This window comes from Grammomys surdaster, unplaced genomic scaffold (assembly GCF_004785775.1).
Source record: "Grammomys surdaster isolate TR1022 unplaced genomic scaffold, NIH_TR_1.0 205, whole genome shotgun sequence".
NCBI classification, from domain to species: Eukaryota; Metazoa; Chordata; class Mammalia; order Rodentia; family Muridae; genus Grammomys; species Grammomys surdaster.
Window position 1 is genome coordinate 6,733,474 of NW_021604650.1, and position 15,435 is coordinate 6,748,908.

General features: G+C 50.4%; 1 protein-coding gene across 1 annotated transcript in view; it reads right to left on the reverse strand.

Annotated features, from left to right (window-relative positions):
* Positions 1-15,435, reverse strand: part of Kcnq1 (potassium voltage-gated channel subfamily Q member 1) — a 323,081-nt gene that overhangs the window by 244,321 nt on the left and 63,325 nt on the right. Inside the window, exons 3-6 of the mRNA XM_028771042.1 lie at positions 4,524-4,650; positions 4,219-4,297; positions 3,698-3,794; positions 2,854-2,994 (exon numbers count right to left, since the gene is read on the reverse strand). Coding sequence (XP_028626875.1) covers positions 2,854-2,994; positions 3,698-3,794; positions 4,219-4,297; positions 4,524-4,650 — 444 coding nt within the window. The remainder of the gene's footprint in view (positions 1-2,853; positions 2,995-3,697; positions 3,795-4,218; positions 4,298-4,523; positions 4,651-15,435) is intronic.

The following is a 15,435-nucleotide window of genomic DNA, read 5'->3' on the forward strand; positions in this document are numbered from 1 at the left end:
GGTGGACCCTAATCTGATGCTGTGTGCCCATGTGAAACATAGGAGCAACACAGGATCCTAGAGCTACCAGAAACCAGACTTAATAATAAAAGGCCCTTCCCAGAGCCTACCAAGTGAGCGTGGCCCTACCCATCCCTCGGCTTCAGTACTCTGGTGTTCAGAGCAGAGCAGAACATACTGAATCCACCTATTGGTAGTAGACAGGCTTTCCTGCCCCTCCCCACAATCTGGCTTACTCGCTCGGTGAATAAGCTCTGGCCAGGGGAGGACCTCAGTTTCTTTGAAGCCTCTGCAAGCTAACAGTGTGAGAAACATTCTTACCTGTGCAGGTATGCCTCTCTGCCCAATGCCTACCTCAGTGTACCTTAGGGGAAGCTAGTCCAGCTCTCAGGGTCCAGCTAACATTCTTTGGGATAGGAGACAGGGCTTGAGGCCTGGTCTGGGGCAGGGACAGCAGACAGAAGAGTGGTCTGGTGTTCAGAAAATGCTCTCACTTGAGAATGTGCACATAACCCCCACATAAAACAGATGAGGAGCCCAGGGGCAGGGTCGGTGGAATATTTCCCTTGTGGAATGAGAGAGACAAAAGAGATGACTGTTCATTGGCTCAGGGCTACAGAACTATGAGCCTGGCTGCCCTATCCTACAGCACTCAAGTTCTGATTACCCTAGAGGTGCCAGGAACACAGTCTTGGGCTGTTCCCACTAGACAGCTGCAGAGACAGCCACTGAATGAATGGGGGTACTGGGGGGCCCATGGGCAGCCAAGGGCACAGGGCCTCCCAGGGAACAATGGCCAGGCTAGGGTGCGCTGTGGCCGAGGCCTGGGTTGCAGCTGACAAGAGTAGGCCAGAGCACCGGTGCCAAGCTGGGCACAAAGGGGCCGTGTTCCCAGCCGGCGGGCGGATGTTTGCACAGGTGTGGGAGTGGGGGCGCCTTTCTGCTGAGGGCTGGGGGGCCAGGGGTTGGGGGGGGGGCTGGGAAACAGCTCCTGCAGGAGACTGGGAACGTAGGCAGGGCAGCGTCAAGGCTGGGCACTGCTAAGGCTGGGCATCACTTATCAGGCACACTGTGGGTAGTCACCCAATCACTTCCTGCCGTACCTCAGCCAGCGTTGCCCATCTCCCACCAGAGAATTCTGGCTTAGAGTAGCCTGCCCCCCATGCAGGCCCTCCTACATCCCTGCGATGTGTCCTCTTTCCACAGGCAAGCTCCCTAACTTCCCCACTGAGTTTTCCTACCAATCCTGTTTGGTTCTATCATGCTAGGGTATCTGGGGACATTGATCCCAAGAAGAGTGAGTGGGCAGTGGCTGAATCTAGGGGCCTGTTCAAATCTGGAAGCTTCTCAGTGTATCCTTACTTCCCTGGGCTGTTTAGAATGATGGAAACTTCCAGAAAACAGACTGATTCGGCCGATGTCACAAGCTCTTGCAGCGTGCCCTGCTTCCTGGGGGCACTCAGGAATTGCGGGAACATGTGTTTATTCAGCTTCCAGTCTCAACCCCAGTCTAGAAGCTCTGGAGTAAGCTGGCCTAAGAGACTGTTCATTCCTGGTTAGGGTATTTAGCGGTGGGGGAGTATTCAGGCCAGAGCCTGACACAGCCACCAGCATCATGGATGGTTGCTTGCTCTGAATCAAGTTCCCAGAGTCTGTGCTGTCCCTTTCTATAGGCTGCCATAGCCCACCCAACCTTCTCATTAGCCTAGTGATCCCCAAAGTCAACAGACTGAAAATGATATTTGGGATGGTATTAAAATCCTTGTGCCCACCCAGGGGTGCCAGCCCTGGCAGCTCCTCCTGGTATGATGGTGTAAACATTAGACAGTCTATTGCCCTTGAAGCTGAGGGGAGGAGCTAGAGTTGGAATCAGGGGTGGACCGTACGAGCTCTGAACTGTATTCTCCTGTTAGGTCCTTGTATTTACTGCAGTTTATGGGGCCCCAAAGCTCAGTGGCTAGACAAAACCTGCTTCCAGGGGAGGCCATGAAGGACATGAAGCAGCTACCCCAGAGGCTTTTAGACCATGAGCAATGGTTTTTAGGTCATGGATATACCTGAATTTCTTCAGCACCATTCTCACCATAGCCTCTCCCTCCTCTGCCTGTTAGCTGATTCATGAGGAGTCACATCCCCCCCACCCCACACACACACCACAGGCCTACACACAATATCACCATAACTTGTGACATTCAGCCCAAGCATGAGAGGTCATTGCCATACACCAGGCTCCACACAGACTGGAAGCTCAACGGGTTTGGAGTTGCCCTAACCCAGGAGGTTCATGACTATCGTCACGACCTTAGGGCCTGGCTGGCACTTGCACTACTGCTGCCTGGGGCAGCAAAAGCCTTTGCAGACCTCATATCCAAAAGCCTCTACATCTCTTAGCTCACAAGGGTTGTAATGGTATTATGGCATTATTGCATGTCTTGATCCCTGGCACAGGTGTGCTCCCTGGGTCAACATAGACAAACATGCAAAGTATGCATTTGACCCCTTCCTGCACTCTAAGCCCCAAATCCCTCCAGGGTAAAGATCACTACAAGGTTGGGATACGAAGTCCCAGTTTGCAATCCCTTGTCCCGTCAGCCTTCCCTTCTAAAACAGAAGTTGAAAGATAACAATGTTCAAATTTCAAGAGGGAGCAGAGAGCACTCACTGTGGTATAATGTGGGGGCCCATTCTGTAAGCTTTAAGTGCACACTTTATGGTTCAAAAGTTTTTAAAACTGGGGTTAGTAGCCTCAGTGGAGAAGGCAAAATTTTGAGAAAGTAGAGTTCAATAGCCTAACCCCACTGCCCAGGTCCATGTATCTCCCACCTGAGACCCCTGGTAAAGACTCCAACTTACCACCCCCCACCACAGAGCATCTGCGTAGCTGCCAAACTCAATGCGGCCGGACTCGTTCACTGCATCTTTCTCAGCCAGGTAGACAAAGTAGGAGGAGAAGATAAGACCCAGAAAGCCAATGTATAGGGTGGTGATCAGCTCCTAGGGACAGACAACATATCAGCCATGGTCACATACTCTGTGATCCACATGAGTCTGGTGAGAGGAGTCTTTTGGTAGAAAGTTCCAGAATTTGCTGCTTGATCGTACTGTGTTGACTGTAGCATGCTATACACGTAGAAATAACCTTACAGAGTAACCTAGTTACTCTAATTGCAAGTTTTTGCAATTCTTGAAAGTGGCAATGAAGAAGTCTCAGCTATCACCCTGAATCAGCCACTTGGGTCTATGCAGTCTCCCTTGTACCCATGACAAGATTGTACTTAAAGTCAGCTGTCCCCAGCAGCCTCTCAGACAATGAGTTCCCTGGAAGGTGTCTGAGGCACCATCCTTGATTTCCTAGGTTTGATTTCAGAGCTTCATAAATTAGTTATTCATCTTACATTTTCTAAAAGACCCAGTGGTCTTTTGTCCCAAGCCGAAGTGAAGGTAAAAGCAGCTCTACACTGTTGACAAGTCAAGTATTCTAGCATCGTGGATGTGGAGTAGGTTCAGGCTGGGAAGGCTCTGGGGTCCTAGACCCTGTCCTCAGACCCATATGTCTTGATACCTGCTTAGACCTGGCCCACTCAGCTGGGGTCCAGGTGCTAAGATATCACCACCTTTGTATCCTGACCTCGTAAATCTCTAGCCCTCCTGCTATAGGCTGGCCAGCTTCTGTTCTGCCCATACCAGGCTTACTCACCTGGCGGTGAATGAAGACTACAGAGCCCAGGAGCCTCCAGGTTCCCCCCTGGCGATCAACATGCAGCATCCGCAAGATCTGAAGGAAGCGGATACCCCTAAGAAGCAAGAAGAGAGGGGTTGAGAGGGCCATGGTGGTCACAAACATTTGCTTCCTATGTTCCTGTCCCACCGAGCCTCCAATGGGTAGAGGAGAGACACACACATGACACTTTGTATTGGAACCATCTTGCTTCCTACAGGTGCCTGTGAACCCTTCTATATGACCTTCTTTGGGGAGGCCCAGGGTCACTCACACGGCAATCACACAGTTAGGCCTAAGTCTTAGAAGCTAGGAAGTGCTGGTGTCAAACCTTGAACCCAGGGTTGCCTACTGTCTCAATATTATGAACTATGGATACCCTAATCCTGCTCCACCCATGGTGAAGGAGACAGGTAGAGTGAAGGAGAGACTATAGCTTAGGAGGAGAGGGCTTTGTGGTGATTCCTGTCTCACAGGAAGAAATGGAAGAGTCAACATACCTGATAGCTGATGTGGCAAACACTTGTCCTTTGGATCCCACACAGAGGACAACCATAGAGGCTACAACCACGATAAGGTCTGTGGGAGGGGCAGGGGGTCATTACTTCTGGCATCAGGAATCTAGGGAGGGTGTGCCACCACCCACACCTGAGGGTTGTGCCACTAAAGCAAGATGGGACCCAATAACCAAGGGCACGGGAAAAATCTAGGGGGTCTCAGTCCATGGGGACTCTCTGGGGATGTCTGTAATGGGGACCCATGAGTGTGGAGTGGGGTGTCTGCAAGATGGGTAGGCAGGACTCACCAATGATGGAAATGGGCTTCCGGGCAAAGCGTAGCCGGCCCCAGATGCCCACATACTTGCTTCGGCACCCTGCAGACCAGAGGCGGACCACATACTCTGTCCCAAAGAACACCACAAGGACAATCTCCTGAGAAAGAAGGCAATAAGCTTGTATCAGAGGCTACCACCACTCAGGCTGGAGCACTTACACCAGGCTACCATGCCAGGAGCCTCTGCTGAGGTAACAAGTACCATCTGTGATAACAAGTAGTGCCTATGATTATAACACCTGTCTGGGGAGGTCAACACACTGGGCCCAGGGCCACTAAGGGTAGACACTGGTCAGCTGTTATTCGCTGGGGAAGACTCCACACCATGGTTGGGGTACAATGACTGGGTCTGTCAAGACAGCGCTGACATCTGTGTTGTCCAGCTTCATGGAATCCACAGAGCTCAAGCTCTACATCTGAAAGCAAGGGTTCAAGGACATGTGTCTTTGGAGGACTGTCCTCCTTAGCTCGTAGCTCATGGCTCTACCTCACACTGGAGACACCACACTCACCATCTGTGGTCTTTACTGAGGTCTGGGTACAAAAATCCTCCCAATCCATCCAGAGGCAGTAGAAGGAATCAAACAAGGGCACGGGCAGCATCGGGTGTGAAACAGCTCTCCTAGGTCAGTTCACACAGACCAGGCCTCTCCTAATGTACGCACATATGCTCTGAAGTTGGAGTATGCTGAAAGGGAGGGCTTTACAAGCTAGAAAAACTCAAGCTATCATCCAGGCTACTGCAGTGGATGGACAGATCGACACAAAGGTGGATGGATAGAAGGGGAGATGGTGAGTGGACAGGCAAATGGATAGGTACATGAGTGGATGGATGGATGAATGAATGGAAGAGTGGATGAATAGGTAGATACATGGAAGAGTGAGGCTGTGGGTGGATGGGTGGGTGGATAGATGGATGGACGGACGGACGGACGGACGGATGGACGGACAGATGGACGGACGGACGGACGGATGGACGGACAGATGGACGGACGGACGGACGGATGGACGGACAGATGGACGGACGGACGGACGGATGGACGGACGGATGGATGGATGGATGGACGGACGGATGGACAGATGGATGGATGGAAGGATGGATGGACAGACGGACGGACGGATGGATGGATGAGTGGGTGTACCGATGGTTGGTTGAGTAGATGAATAGAAGTAAATAGATAAATGCAGGTGACTGGTGTGAGAATCAAGTTAAAAAACAAACTGGAGCCATTAGCTCTCTCAATAAAAACTACAGCTAGACAGAGGGCTTCCGTCACCTGACTCAGCCTCTGACCATGATTTATAATTCAGCTAGCAGCAGTCTTGGGCCTTCCCAGTCTGTCACGGCACTGGCTGAGAGCAACTGCACTGCTTTGTGTTCACGCATCCTTGACACAAACTGAAGGGACAGTCACTGGAGGCCTGGCAATCACCATAAGAGAAGTCAAGGTGAGCCTGGGGCTTTGCCTTTGATTGGTGAATAGCCTCTCCTTCCTCAGCCTTTACTATCTGCCTCTTCAACGAAACACCCAAAGACCTGTCACACACACAGTATCTGGAGGGTGAGGCATTGGCTGGCTTGCTACGGAATAGTGATGTCAGGAGGCCTGGTCTGGGGTATCCATACTCTGCTGCCAGTCTCAGCTCTCTCCCAAATCTTGCCACAGGGTTATTGTCAGAGACTGGCTGTCCTGAGTGAGAAACCCCTTCCTGCTTGCCCCATCCCTGGGTAGCTCACTCAGGTCTGGACCTTAGTCCTGCTATGGCATGAAAATGTAAATAGCCCACTGCAAGTGGGAGGATTTGAAATAAATATGCATTCCATGTGAACTACAGCCCATTGTGGCCCTCCAGGTCTCCAGCCCTGTCCCAGACCTGTTTCCCAGCTCCCAGCCAGCCTTCATTGGTAAGAGGCCCTTGGGGAAGGCCTGGGGTGAGGAGGTGAAACCACTCCCACATATGTTAGGGGACTGTGCAAAGCCACAAACCCGAGAAGCCACAAAGCATTGTGCTGCTCAGGCCCGCTTCCAGCTGGCTCCCTGCCTGACTCCCTCAGGAGCCTGGCCCTGGAGGGAACTTCCTCTTTGACGGGTGACACTGGCTGGCCCTGCCCCCACCTGTCCACTGCTGGGGAGTCCACCATGAGTGGGGGCTGAATACTGCCCATCATATATAAATGTTTTTAATTAAGGCAAAATAGTACACCACCTGGCTTGTGTTTGGGCAGGAGCAGTGACTGATGGAAGGCGTGAGCTTGGGAGATCATAGCTCCTTCCTTGTGAGAAAAGCATTTGGCCCATGAAGTGAACTCACTGGGAATGGGAGTGTGTGGCTATGTGTGGGAGAGCAAGAGAGTGCTGGCAATCATGGGCCCTGTTTGGCTGAGCACACCAAGGAGGAGCCATAGCCTCGTTCACTCCAGCCAGCGCTCAGTATTGGCCTGTTGAATGAATGAATATGAATGATGAATGAATGAATGAATGAATTAACGAATGAATGAATGAATGAATGAATGAACGAACGATCTGTGAGTAGCTGGGTTGCAGGGATATTGATTCATCTTTGTTTATTAAGAACCTGGGCCTGGGTGGGAACTCTGCCTTGGTAACTGTCCCTTCTTCCAATTTCAGGTTCTTTGGAGAGGACATAGGACGAATCAGAAGCAGAGGATGGGAGCCCCTCCTGGCATTTTGTGGGAGAGCACGCCATCCAGATACAACTATCAACATGACAAATAAAATCTCCATGTCCTCAAAAAAAAAAAAAAAAGAACCTGGGCCTGTAGGGCTGTTGCCCAAAGTACTGTGTGTATCTTTGGCCAACATGAAAACATACTCCCAATCCCCACCACAGGATATGACTTCATGGGAGACAGCACGCCTGACCATGGGAAGGCCCAATATTTAGTTACAGTTTCTAGCCCGGGCAGAAGGCTTCTGTTCCAACTCCATGGCCATACATCACCCAGCTGGCTGATCATCCAGTTTTTCTCATTTGCAGAAGTTTGTCATTACTCAAATATCTCCTTAGCAATGGCTTCTGATGGCTAAAGGTGGCCCCTGACCTAGTACTTAGAGGGAAACCCATTTTGGGATTGGCTACACGAAACAGCAAGACCCCCTTACACAAATCTCCAAATCCTATTCAGCATGTGGACACAGTGTGAAGCCTGGATTCAGCAGACTTGAGCCCCTTCATCCCCTGAAAATATCTGGCTAGTTATGTCCCAGGCAGGCAGGGCTGAGTTAATCACTAGGGCTCAGGGGCTGCTAGGAAAGGGGCCGAGGAAAACAACACTTAGGCAGGACATAGCCAGATCCAGTGTTTAGACAGAGATAAAACGGTTATCACCAGCTTTGCACGTATGCTGGAGTTAGGAGGGGGAGTCCTCAGACCAAAGGTCACACTTGGACTCTAGTGAGGGATTAACATTTAGCTGTAGTGTGAATCTGTAGGAGACACACTGTGGGGACGGTTTGATTCAGATAACAACACCCTAGTCCATAGCAGGGTTAGTGGGGGCTAGCTTAGCCCTTGTAGAACAGACCATATGGTTGATGCCAGCTATTGTTCCAGCACCAACACAGTCATCCCCTGCTCAGGCAAGGCCAGGCCTGAAGCTCACTTATCTTATAGACATAATCCAAGTACAATCCCAGTGTTGAATGAGAGGCCTCAAACTTCTCGACAGAACACATAAATACCTGTTACCACCCATCCCCCAAACATGCCTGCTCCTGCGATCCACTTGAGGTCAAAAGCTATGGGCTACCACCCAAAGGATCTCATGGCCTAGTGCACTCAAAAGTTTCCCTAGACCCCAAGCACATGACATCTTCTGGGTTCTCCATGTCCTCAGAGACTTGGTGTGTGAGATGTACTCTCTTATCCCCCACTTCCAACCCCTTGCCTATTTAGGCCATCCCAGTACCCCCAGACCTTATAAAAGCCACCTAAAATACTAGCAGTGCTCCCCACAAATAAAAGTACCAGCCCAATGCACCCAGTATTGTCCAACTCCCTAAAGGGCCTCCCAGAGGAATCCACATGCTGCCAGAGCCAAGGACTCAAGGCCAGGGGACATTGATGGAGTGTGGCCCTGAGCTCGGTCCCAGAGATATAAAAGAAAGGGCTGTCCTTGGGCCAATGAGCTTGGGCTGAGACAAACGGCAAGAGAACACAGTAGTCCCTCCTACCCTGACCATTGTTCCTTGGACTAAAGCTAGGCTGAATCCTGGCTGCAGAGGGCTTTATGGCTGAGACTCCTGTGTCATGGATAGACAGCAAGTATAGAGCCTGCAGCTTTTCCTGTATTCACCAAGGCAGGACCACTGTGCCTCTTTCATACATAGGGAGGAGAGCCTATGAGATTCTCACAGGCAGGATGAAGCATGGCTCTCAGGTTTGGGAGTGGACTCTGGCAAGTGAGGCTAGTTGCCTCCCAGAGGGATGGCTACTGATACATGGGTACGTCTGGGAATATGAGGACAGAAGAGGTTTGGGGAGTGGCTGTGAGTAGGGATAGTGTATATGAGTCAGGGTCTTGAGGGATCAGGGACAGAAACCAAGGTATAACAGGAAATGGACTAGGATGGAGGATGACCTAGAGACATAAGAGCCAGTTACCTGGCTGGCTGTGACAAGAAATGTCCTGGGTAACGATAAAAGATGATCTTGGCCAGAGTGAGCAGGGACAGAGCAAGCGGGCAGGAGAAGGGAAAGGGAAGAAAAAAAAGATGAGCCTGGACCACGTGCGGGTCTCGGCACTCCTATCCTGGTGGTCTTCTGTGCATGGCAGGAGAGCTAGAGGTTTACACCGGTGAGTCTGGGCTTAAGGTAGGTGTGAAGAGCCCTGAGGAGATACAATCATCCTGGCTCTAACATACTGGTGCTTGTCTCCTCTAGACCCTTGAAGAGTTAGAAAAGGGCAGCAGGGTCTAGAGCCGATTGCTGGCCACTTCTCATGAGCTCTGTCAGAGAAACAAGAGGGATTGTCTAATGACATATCCGTGCCAGAGCCATGAGCAAGAGGTTTGGACTGGCTCTGAAAGCAACAATCTCTAGGGTGTACCCCTTGCAACATCTTGTAGCCCGTCACTTTGCCTGTGTGCTGGTCCCAACCCACATGATATACCCTCTGCCACACTCAGCTTATTTCCTGAGCAGTAAGTGTTGAGAGTTGTATCTCAAAGGAGTGAGTCACATAATTTAAAACTATTTTAAAAAGCAAAGCTGCTGGAGCCGAGACTCTGTTGATAGTGTGCTTGCCTAGCATTCATGAAGCCCTGGGTTGCATTTCCAGTGCTGTATAAACCAGGTGTGGTACTGTATACCTGGACTCCCAGCACTAGGGGGAGAGAGACAGGAAGGTCAGAAGTTCAGGATCATCCCCAGCTATGTAGAAAAATTGAAGCCTACCAAAGATGACGACAACAACAACAAATGTTTTAGAAAAGTAGAGGGTCTGAATAGGCAGCTATTCGGAGAAGACACACAACTGAGAAAGAATGCCCATAGCAATAGACATTCTATGTCACTAACTGTGGAGATACAAGTCAAAAGAGATGCTGCTGTCTAGCAAAACACAGGCAATGATTACAGTGGCCAAGGAGGCAGACAGGCAGAGCTATCATACATGGCTGCCTGAGGGAGATATCAGACCCCTAATCCTGGGAGCATGGCTCAGTGGTTCCCCAAGTCATGAAGTATGAAGTTATCACCCACTCAAGTCTTCTCTAAACAAGGCTCTATCTTGAAAAAAAAAAAAAAGTAATAACCCAGAAAAAATACAGTTGTTGGAAAGGGCTATAAAGTATAGTTGGTAGAGCACTTGCCTGGTGTGGCTGAGGCTGTGAGTTAATCCCCTGCATCGCACAGAAATACATCTATAAAAACAGAAGACCATTTATTTTTCTAAAAAAAAATAATAATAATAATAAGATCTTCCACAGAGCCCAGCAATTCTACTACATCCCCGAAAGAGAGGCAGGGCTTTGAGAAGCTATCTGTCCACCGTGTTTACTTTGGCAAAGTACACAATAGCCAAAGGCAATGTCCACCAAGAGGACAGAGAAAACAAGCTTCAGATACTAGAGGGCACATAATATTCCTTCAGAAGGAAGTCCGCTCCAACACAACACAGCATGGACAGACCTTGGAGCCTTCTGTTGAGAGAAAAGCTCTGAAAGATCCCACTTGTAGTATAACTGCAGGGCCCCAAGTTGCCAAGGCAAGATGAGGTGGCAGGCATGGGGAGTGAGTGTTTAACAGGATCAGAGTCATCTGTGAAGATGGAAAGTTCTCAAGGTACACGATGAGAACTACGCAGCAGTGCGAATGGGCTTCATGCCACACAGCTGAGCACTCGGACATAGCCAAGATGAGACACCCTACCTCATGTATATTTTAGGAAGGGAACTGGGGACAAGATGGCTAGGCAAGGAGAGGCACTTGCCTGTTGGCTCAAGTTTGACCCCAAACCCACATGATGGAAGAACAAAACTGATCAATGCAAATTGTCTTCTGACTACCACATGCACACCCAGATACACACACGTGTACCAGAGAAATAAGGGAATAAATGTAATAAAAGAAGAAAGGGACAGGAAGGAGAAGACAACATGGAATCACAAGGCTTACAGGATCTATGGCCTGCAAAGGACCAAATGGACCCTTGCCGTGGCTTCTGTTGTAAAGATAAGGAAGACAGCAATGGAGCAAAGGCAGGAAGCATCCAAGGACTTAGGTCCTCTGTAATCTCATCTTACTACTGCAATGCTGGAACGCGTTGATGCATGGGCTCAGTGGCATCCTGGGCTCTGAATCCTCACAGGGATATCTGGGAAGAGACACACTGGCTCTGAAAACTTCACAGTGGGAACTGAAAGTTTTCTCATTTCACAGGTGGACCCTGTACCCCCAAACTGGACCCAAGTGAGCTGCAGGGGATGCAGAAGACAAAAGCTTGGTGTGACAGAATTTCTGATTGGCCGGGAGCACCTATGCACACATATCACACATGTGCATCAGGTGTTTGCCAGTAAGCACAGCAAAGCAGAGATCTGCCCGCATATGAGCCTAAAGGGTGGAGATTAAAGTAAGAGAGGTACTCTATCTGGGTAAAGCTTCGGTGAACAGGGGCAAGGCCAGCACAAAGTTCACAGACTCCTAGGCCCATCCTTGAAGGCTGTGGGTGTCTTATCTATTGTTTCTTTTTATCAACTGGTGAATCCCATTTCTGGGAGGGTGGGGGTTCAGCTTGCTACAATCACTCACCTGTGGCCCTCAGCAAAGCCAGGGCAGGGAAGACTACCTCGGGTCCTCAGATGAAAGACACTTATATTTTTTTTCCTCTTTCTTTTTGTTTAACAATCAAGGGAGCTCAAAGATGCCTATCATGAGTATTCAGTGTCTCTATTACTGTTTTATTATCTTTTTAATGAAAGAATGATTTGAAATCTGGCTGGAAGATTAACTACTTCAGATGAAGGGTCGGCCCATGTGAATAGGGGCCCTACAAGAGGGTCAGCAAAGCAAGGTCATGGGGCCAAAGGCCTGGCTGTTCTCCCTGAGGGCCTCCAAACACTGGACAGGGCAATTTCTAGAGAGTTAGATACCTCTTGGCCCCCTGTAGGCTACCAATAAGCATAGAGGTGCCTTGGGAAGCTAGGACTAGGGTCCTTCCACCCTCTCATAGCTAAGAAACCTGTAAGATGGCCATTTCCTGAGCCAGGGGGCTTCCTGTGAGAGGACAGTGCCCTCTCAGCACACAGCCAGCTAGAAGACTTTGGGGCCAGCTGTTCTGACTCTACATGGGCCCCAATAAGCCATAGAGAGGGCCAGCCTTACATTCTCGGGAGGGGCAGCTGGCCGGAGGCTTGGTGCCGGCATGCAAGCTGCTCAAAGCGCCCTTTGTTCAGGTCCTGCCTGTGGCCAGCTGCTCCCAGCCGCCAGCCTGTACTGAGAGCCCATGACCCCCCCCCGTGACATGTGCTGGGCACAGCTGGAGCCCTCAGGCCATGCTCACTGCCCACCCTGGGGATTGTCAGCCCCCATAGGCCACCAGCTAGTCCCAGGTGACACAAAGCCTTCAGAGACTCTAAGGAGGCACAGAGTCAGGACTTAATGGCAGTAAACTGAACCAAGACCCTACAGAGACATGACCTTTCTATAAAAGTCCACTCATCAATGTCCTGGGAGGCATGGGTACCTCAGAAGCCACAGCTGAGTGCACGTGCTCCACTGAGTGGTGGACTCCTGTTGGTAGGATGCTTTTCCTGACCCCTCTAAACCCCAGCTCACAACTTTGATTGGGAACCCTCCAATCTCACCTGAGCCCCTGGATACCTAAGGTGGCCTGGAGTTGGTCAGTTTGCTTAGACAACATGGTACCTTCTGCACCAGGGAACCTCTCACAGTAGTGACAGTAAGTTGGTGGGGTCCTGGGAGCACACAGCCAGGAAACAGGCATTTCTGCAAGCCAGCCACCATGAAAACTAGTGAGCTATAAGACAGAACTAGAGGCAGAAGACCTGGTCCTGGGAGTGGGCAGCAGAGTCCCACACAGGCCTTCTTCAGTAGCCAGTTCCCAATGGCACTGGGCATAGATCAGCAGCTGCTGTGTCCACACCTATTAGGATAGACCCAATTTGGGAGCAACTCTAGGAGACACAGTTACTTTCCCCTGAGAACCAGCCTCAACTGCCAGCTGTCCAGGGAGCCATTCTCCACACTGAGCAGAAGAGGCGATGAGGCTTGCTCAGTCACCATGGGAACAAGCATTCCCATCCATCGGGCAGTCAGGCTCTGAAAGTGGGCAACAGCTGTCACCTGGTCCTCACATCATGGATTCTACTTCAGCAGGTGGTATGAGGCCCAGTGTCCACTGCTATCTGGGGAAGCTTAAAGGGTACCAAAACCACAGGGGTGCCTTGAAGACCAGTTGTTTCTCTTGATCCATGTTCTACATCCAAGTTGCCCTGTGTAAGACTCCCAAAGGGTGCTAAGGCCCACCATGTCTCCCTTTCCTTTATGGTCTAGTGTCCACCTTCAGGCCAAGGCTCAGCCACGTAGGGTCCCCTAGTATTGTCCCTAACCCTCACATTATTATTTTATAGGTATAGAGGCCACCCCAACAGGATGTTGGACATCCTGACAGACTGTCTCTGAGAGCTTCCTAACAAGCTGGGATGTCCAAACAATCTTAGGAAACAATAAAAGTATAATCAGGTTGCCCAGGAGGTACCTCTTGAGTACACTGTGCCCCCAGGTCAAGGTTCAAGACCTTCTGCCCCAACCAGATCCGCAACGCCCTACTAATCACCTACTGAGGCTAAACAGGAGACAGATGGAGCAGACTGAGGATACAGTAAAGAGACTTGGCCCACACTAGTGGGCTAGCTCATTCTTGGGCTCATTATCTATAGGAAAAATCCTCCTCAGATCGGAGGCTTCCAGGCCTCAACTTTGGAATAAAGGCTGCCCACCCACAGTGGGAGGGGAGCAGGCCCTGTGGTCACTTTAATTTACATGTATCGATGGTGCGGTGCTGTGTGGTACTGACTAGAGTTACATGCGGTTCAGGTGGTTTAATGAGCTGCCTCCAGCTCTGGGACCCAGCTTGCTGCAAGCCTGCAAGGTGGGGGTCTTCGTACCCTGCCCACTCCCTTCCTCCCTGCCTGGGTGTTCTGGAGGTCAGGAGGCGAACAAGGGGGTTCAGCGGCCTCACGATGCCTGGTAGGGGGCGGGGCAGATGGCGCCAGGATATGCACACAGACCAGCCCAGGAAATCCCTGCCCAGAATTGCCTCATCAGCAGATTCAAACCAAACAAATTCATGCCATCCCCTGGCTGCCTCCGGGGTACTTGTGAGCCAGTCCCTGACAGACAGAAGGCAGCCTGGGTGCTCTGTAAGTGTGTGCCTGCATAAGACAGGAGGCAATGATTTCTATTTAATGAATTTCAAACTAGGCAGGGGTCACAAACACCAGCAATTGAGGAGCACGGTGACAGGCAGGCGTGGAAATGAAGTATCTGCAACACTGGGGACAGGGGGAGTCTGAGCCTCGCTGGGGGCAGGACAGATAGTGTCTTTCCATTAAGAGAAGCCAGCTCCATATAGCTGTCCACAGCTTCCCTGTCTTCCCTCACCCTGCTGAGCTTCCCTAGCTATTTAAGAGAGTGCTTCTCTCTATCCCTGCTAAGACTTCTCTTCCCCTCTCAATATTTTAACCATTTGTTTCCACGTTTCTAGTTTTATTCATTCTTTTTTCTTCCCCCTTTTTAATTAATTAATTAATTTTTTACTGTTGTCTTTGTTGCTATTGTTGAGACAGGGTCTCATGGAGCCTGGGCTGGCCTCAAACTCTATGTAGCCAAGGATAGCCTTGATTTTCCAGTACTCCTCTCTACCTTCATCTTCCCCAGTGCTAGGATCATAGATGTGCACCACTGTACACAGTTTATGCAGACTGGAAATTGAACCCAGGACTTCATGTATGCCAGGCAAACATTAGCAGCTGAGCCAAGTCCCCAGCCCTTGTGGCGAGTTCGGATCAGAGAACATCCACAACTGTCTCAATAATGTAAGGGATGGTCTTTCTTTTGATAGGAGCTCCACAGGTGATAGGCTTCAGAAGTCTTCCATGGGTGCAAAGACACAGAGAACACCCATTATCAGGCTCCAACAATCACAATGATAACTTGAAAACCTAGTCCCACACACCTTGCCACTCCTGCCCTGGGATCTAGGCCTTAAGGTCGGTCAAGAGAGCAAAGCAAAGGCAGGTATATCCTCCTGTCTCTTGGCTCCTTTCTCCCTCCTGGAATGTTCATTTTGGCTTTTTCTTCTCTCTCTCTCTCTCTCTCTCTCTCTCTCTCTCTCT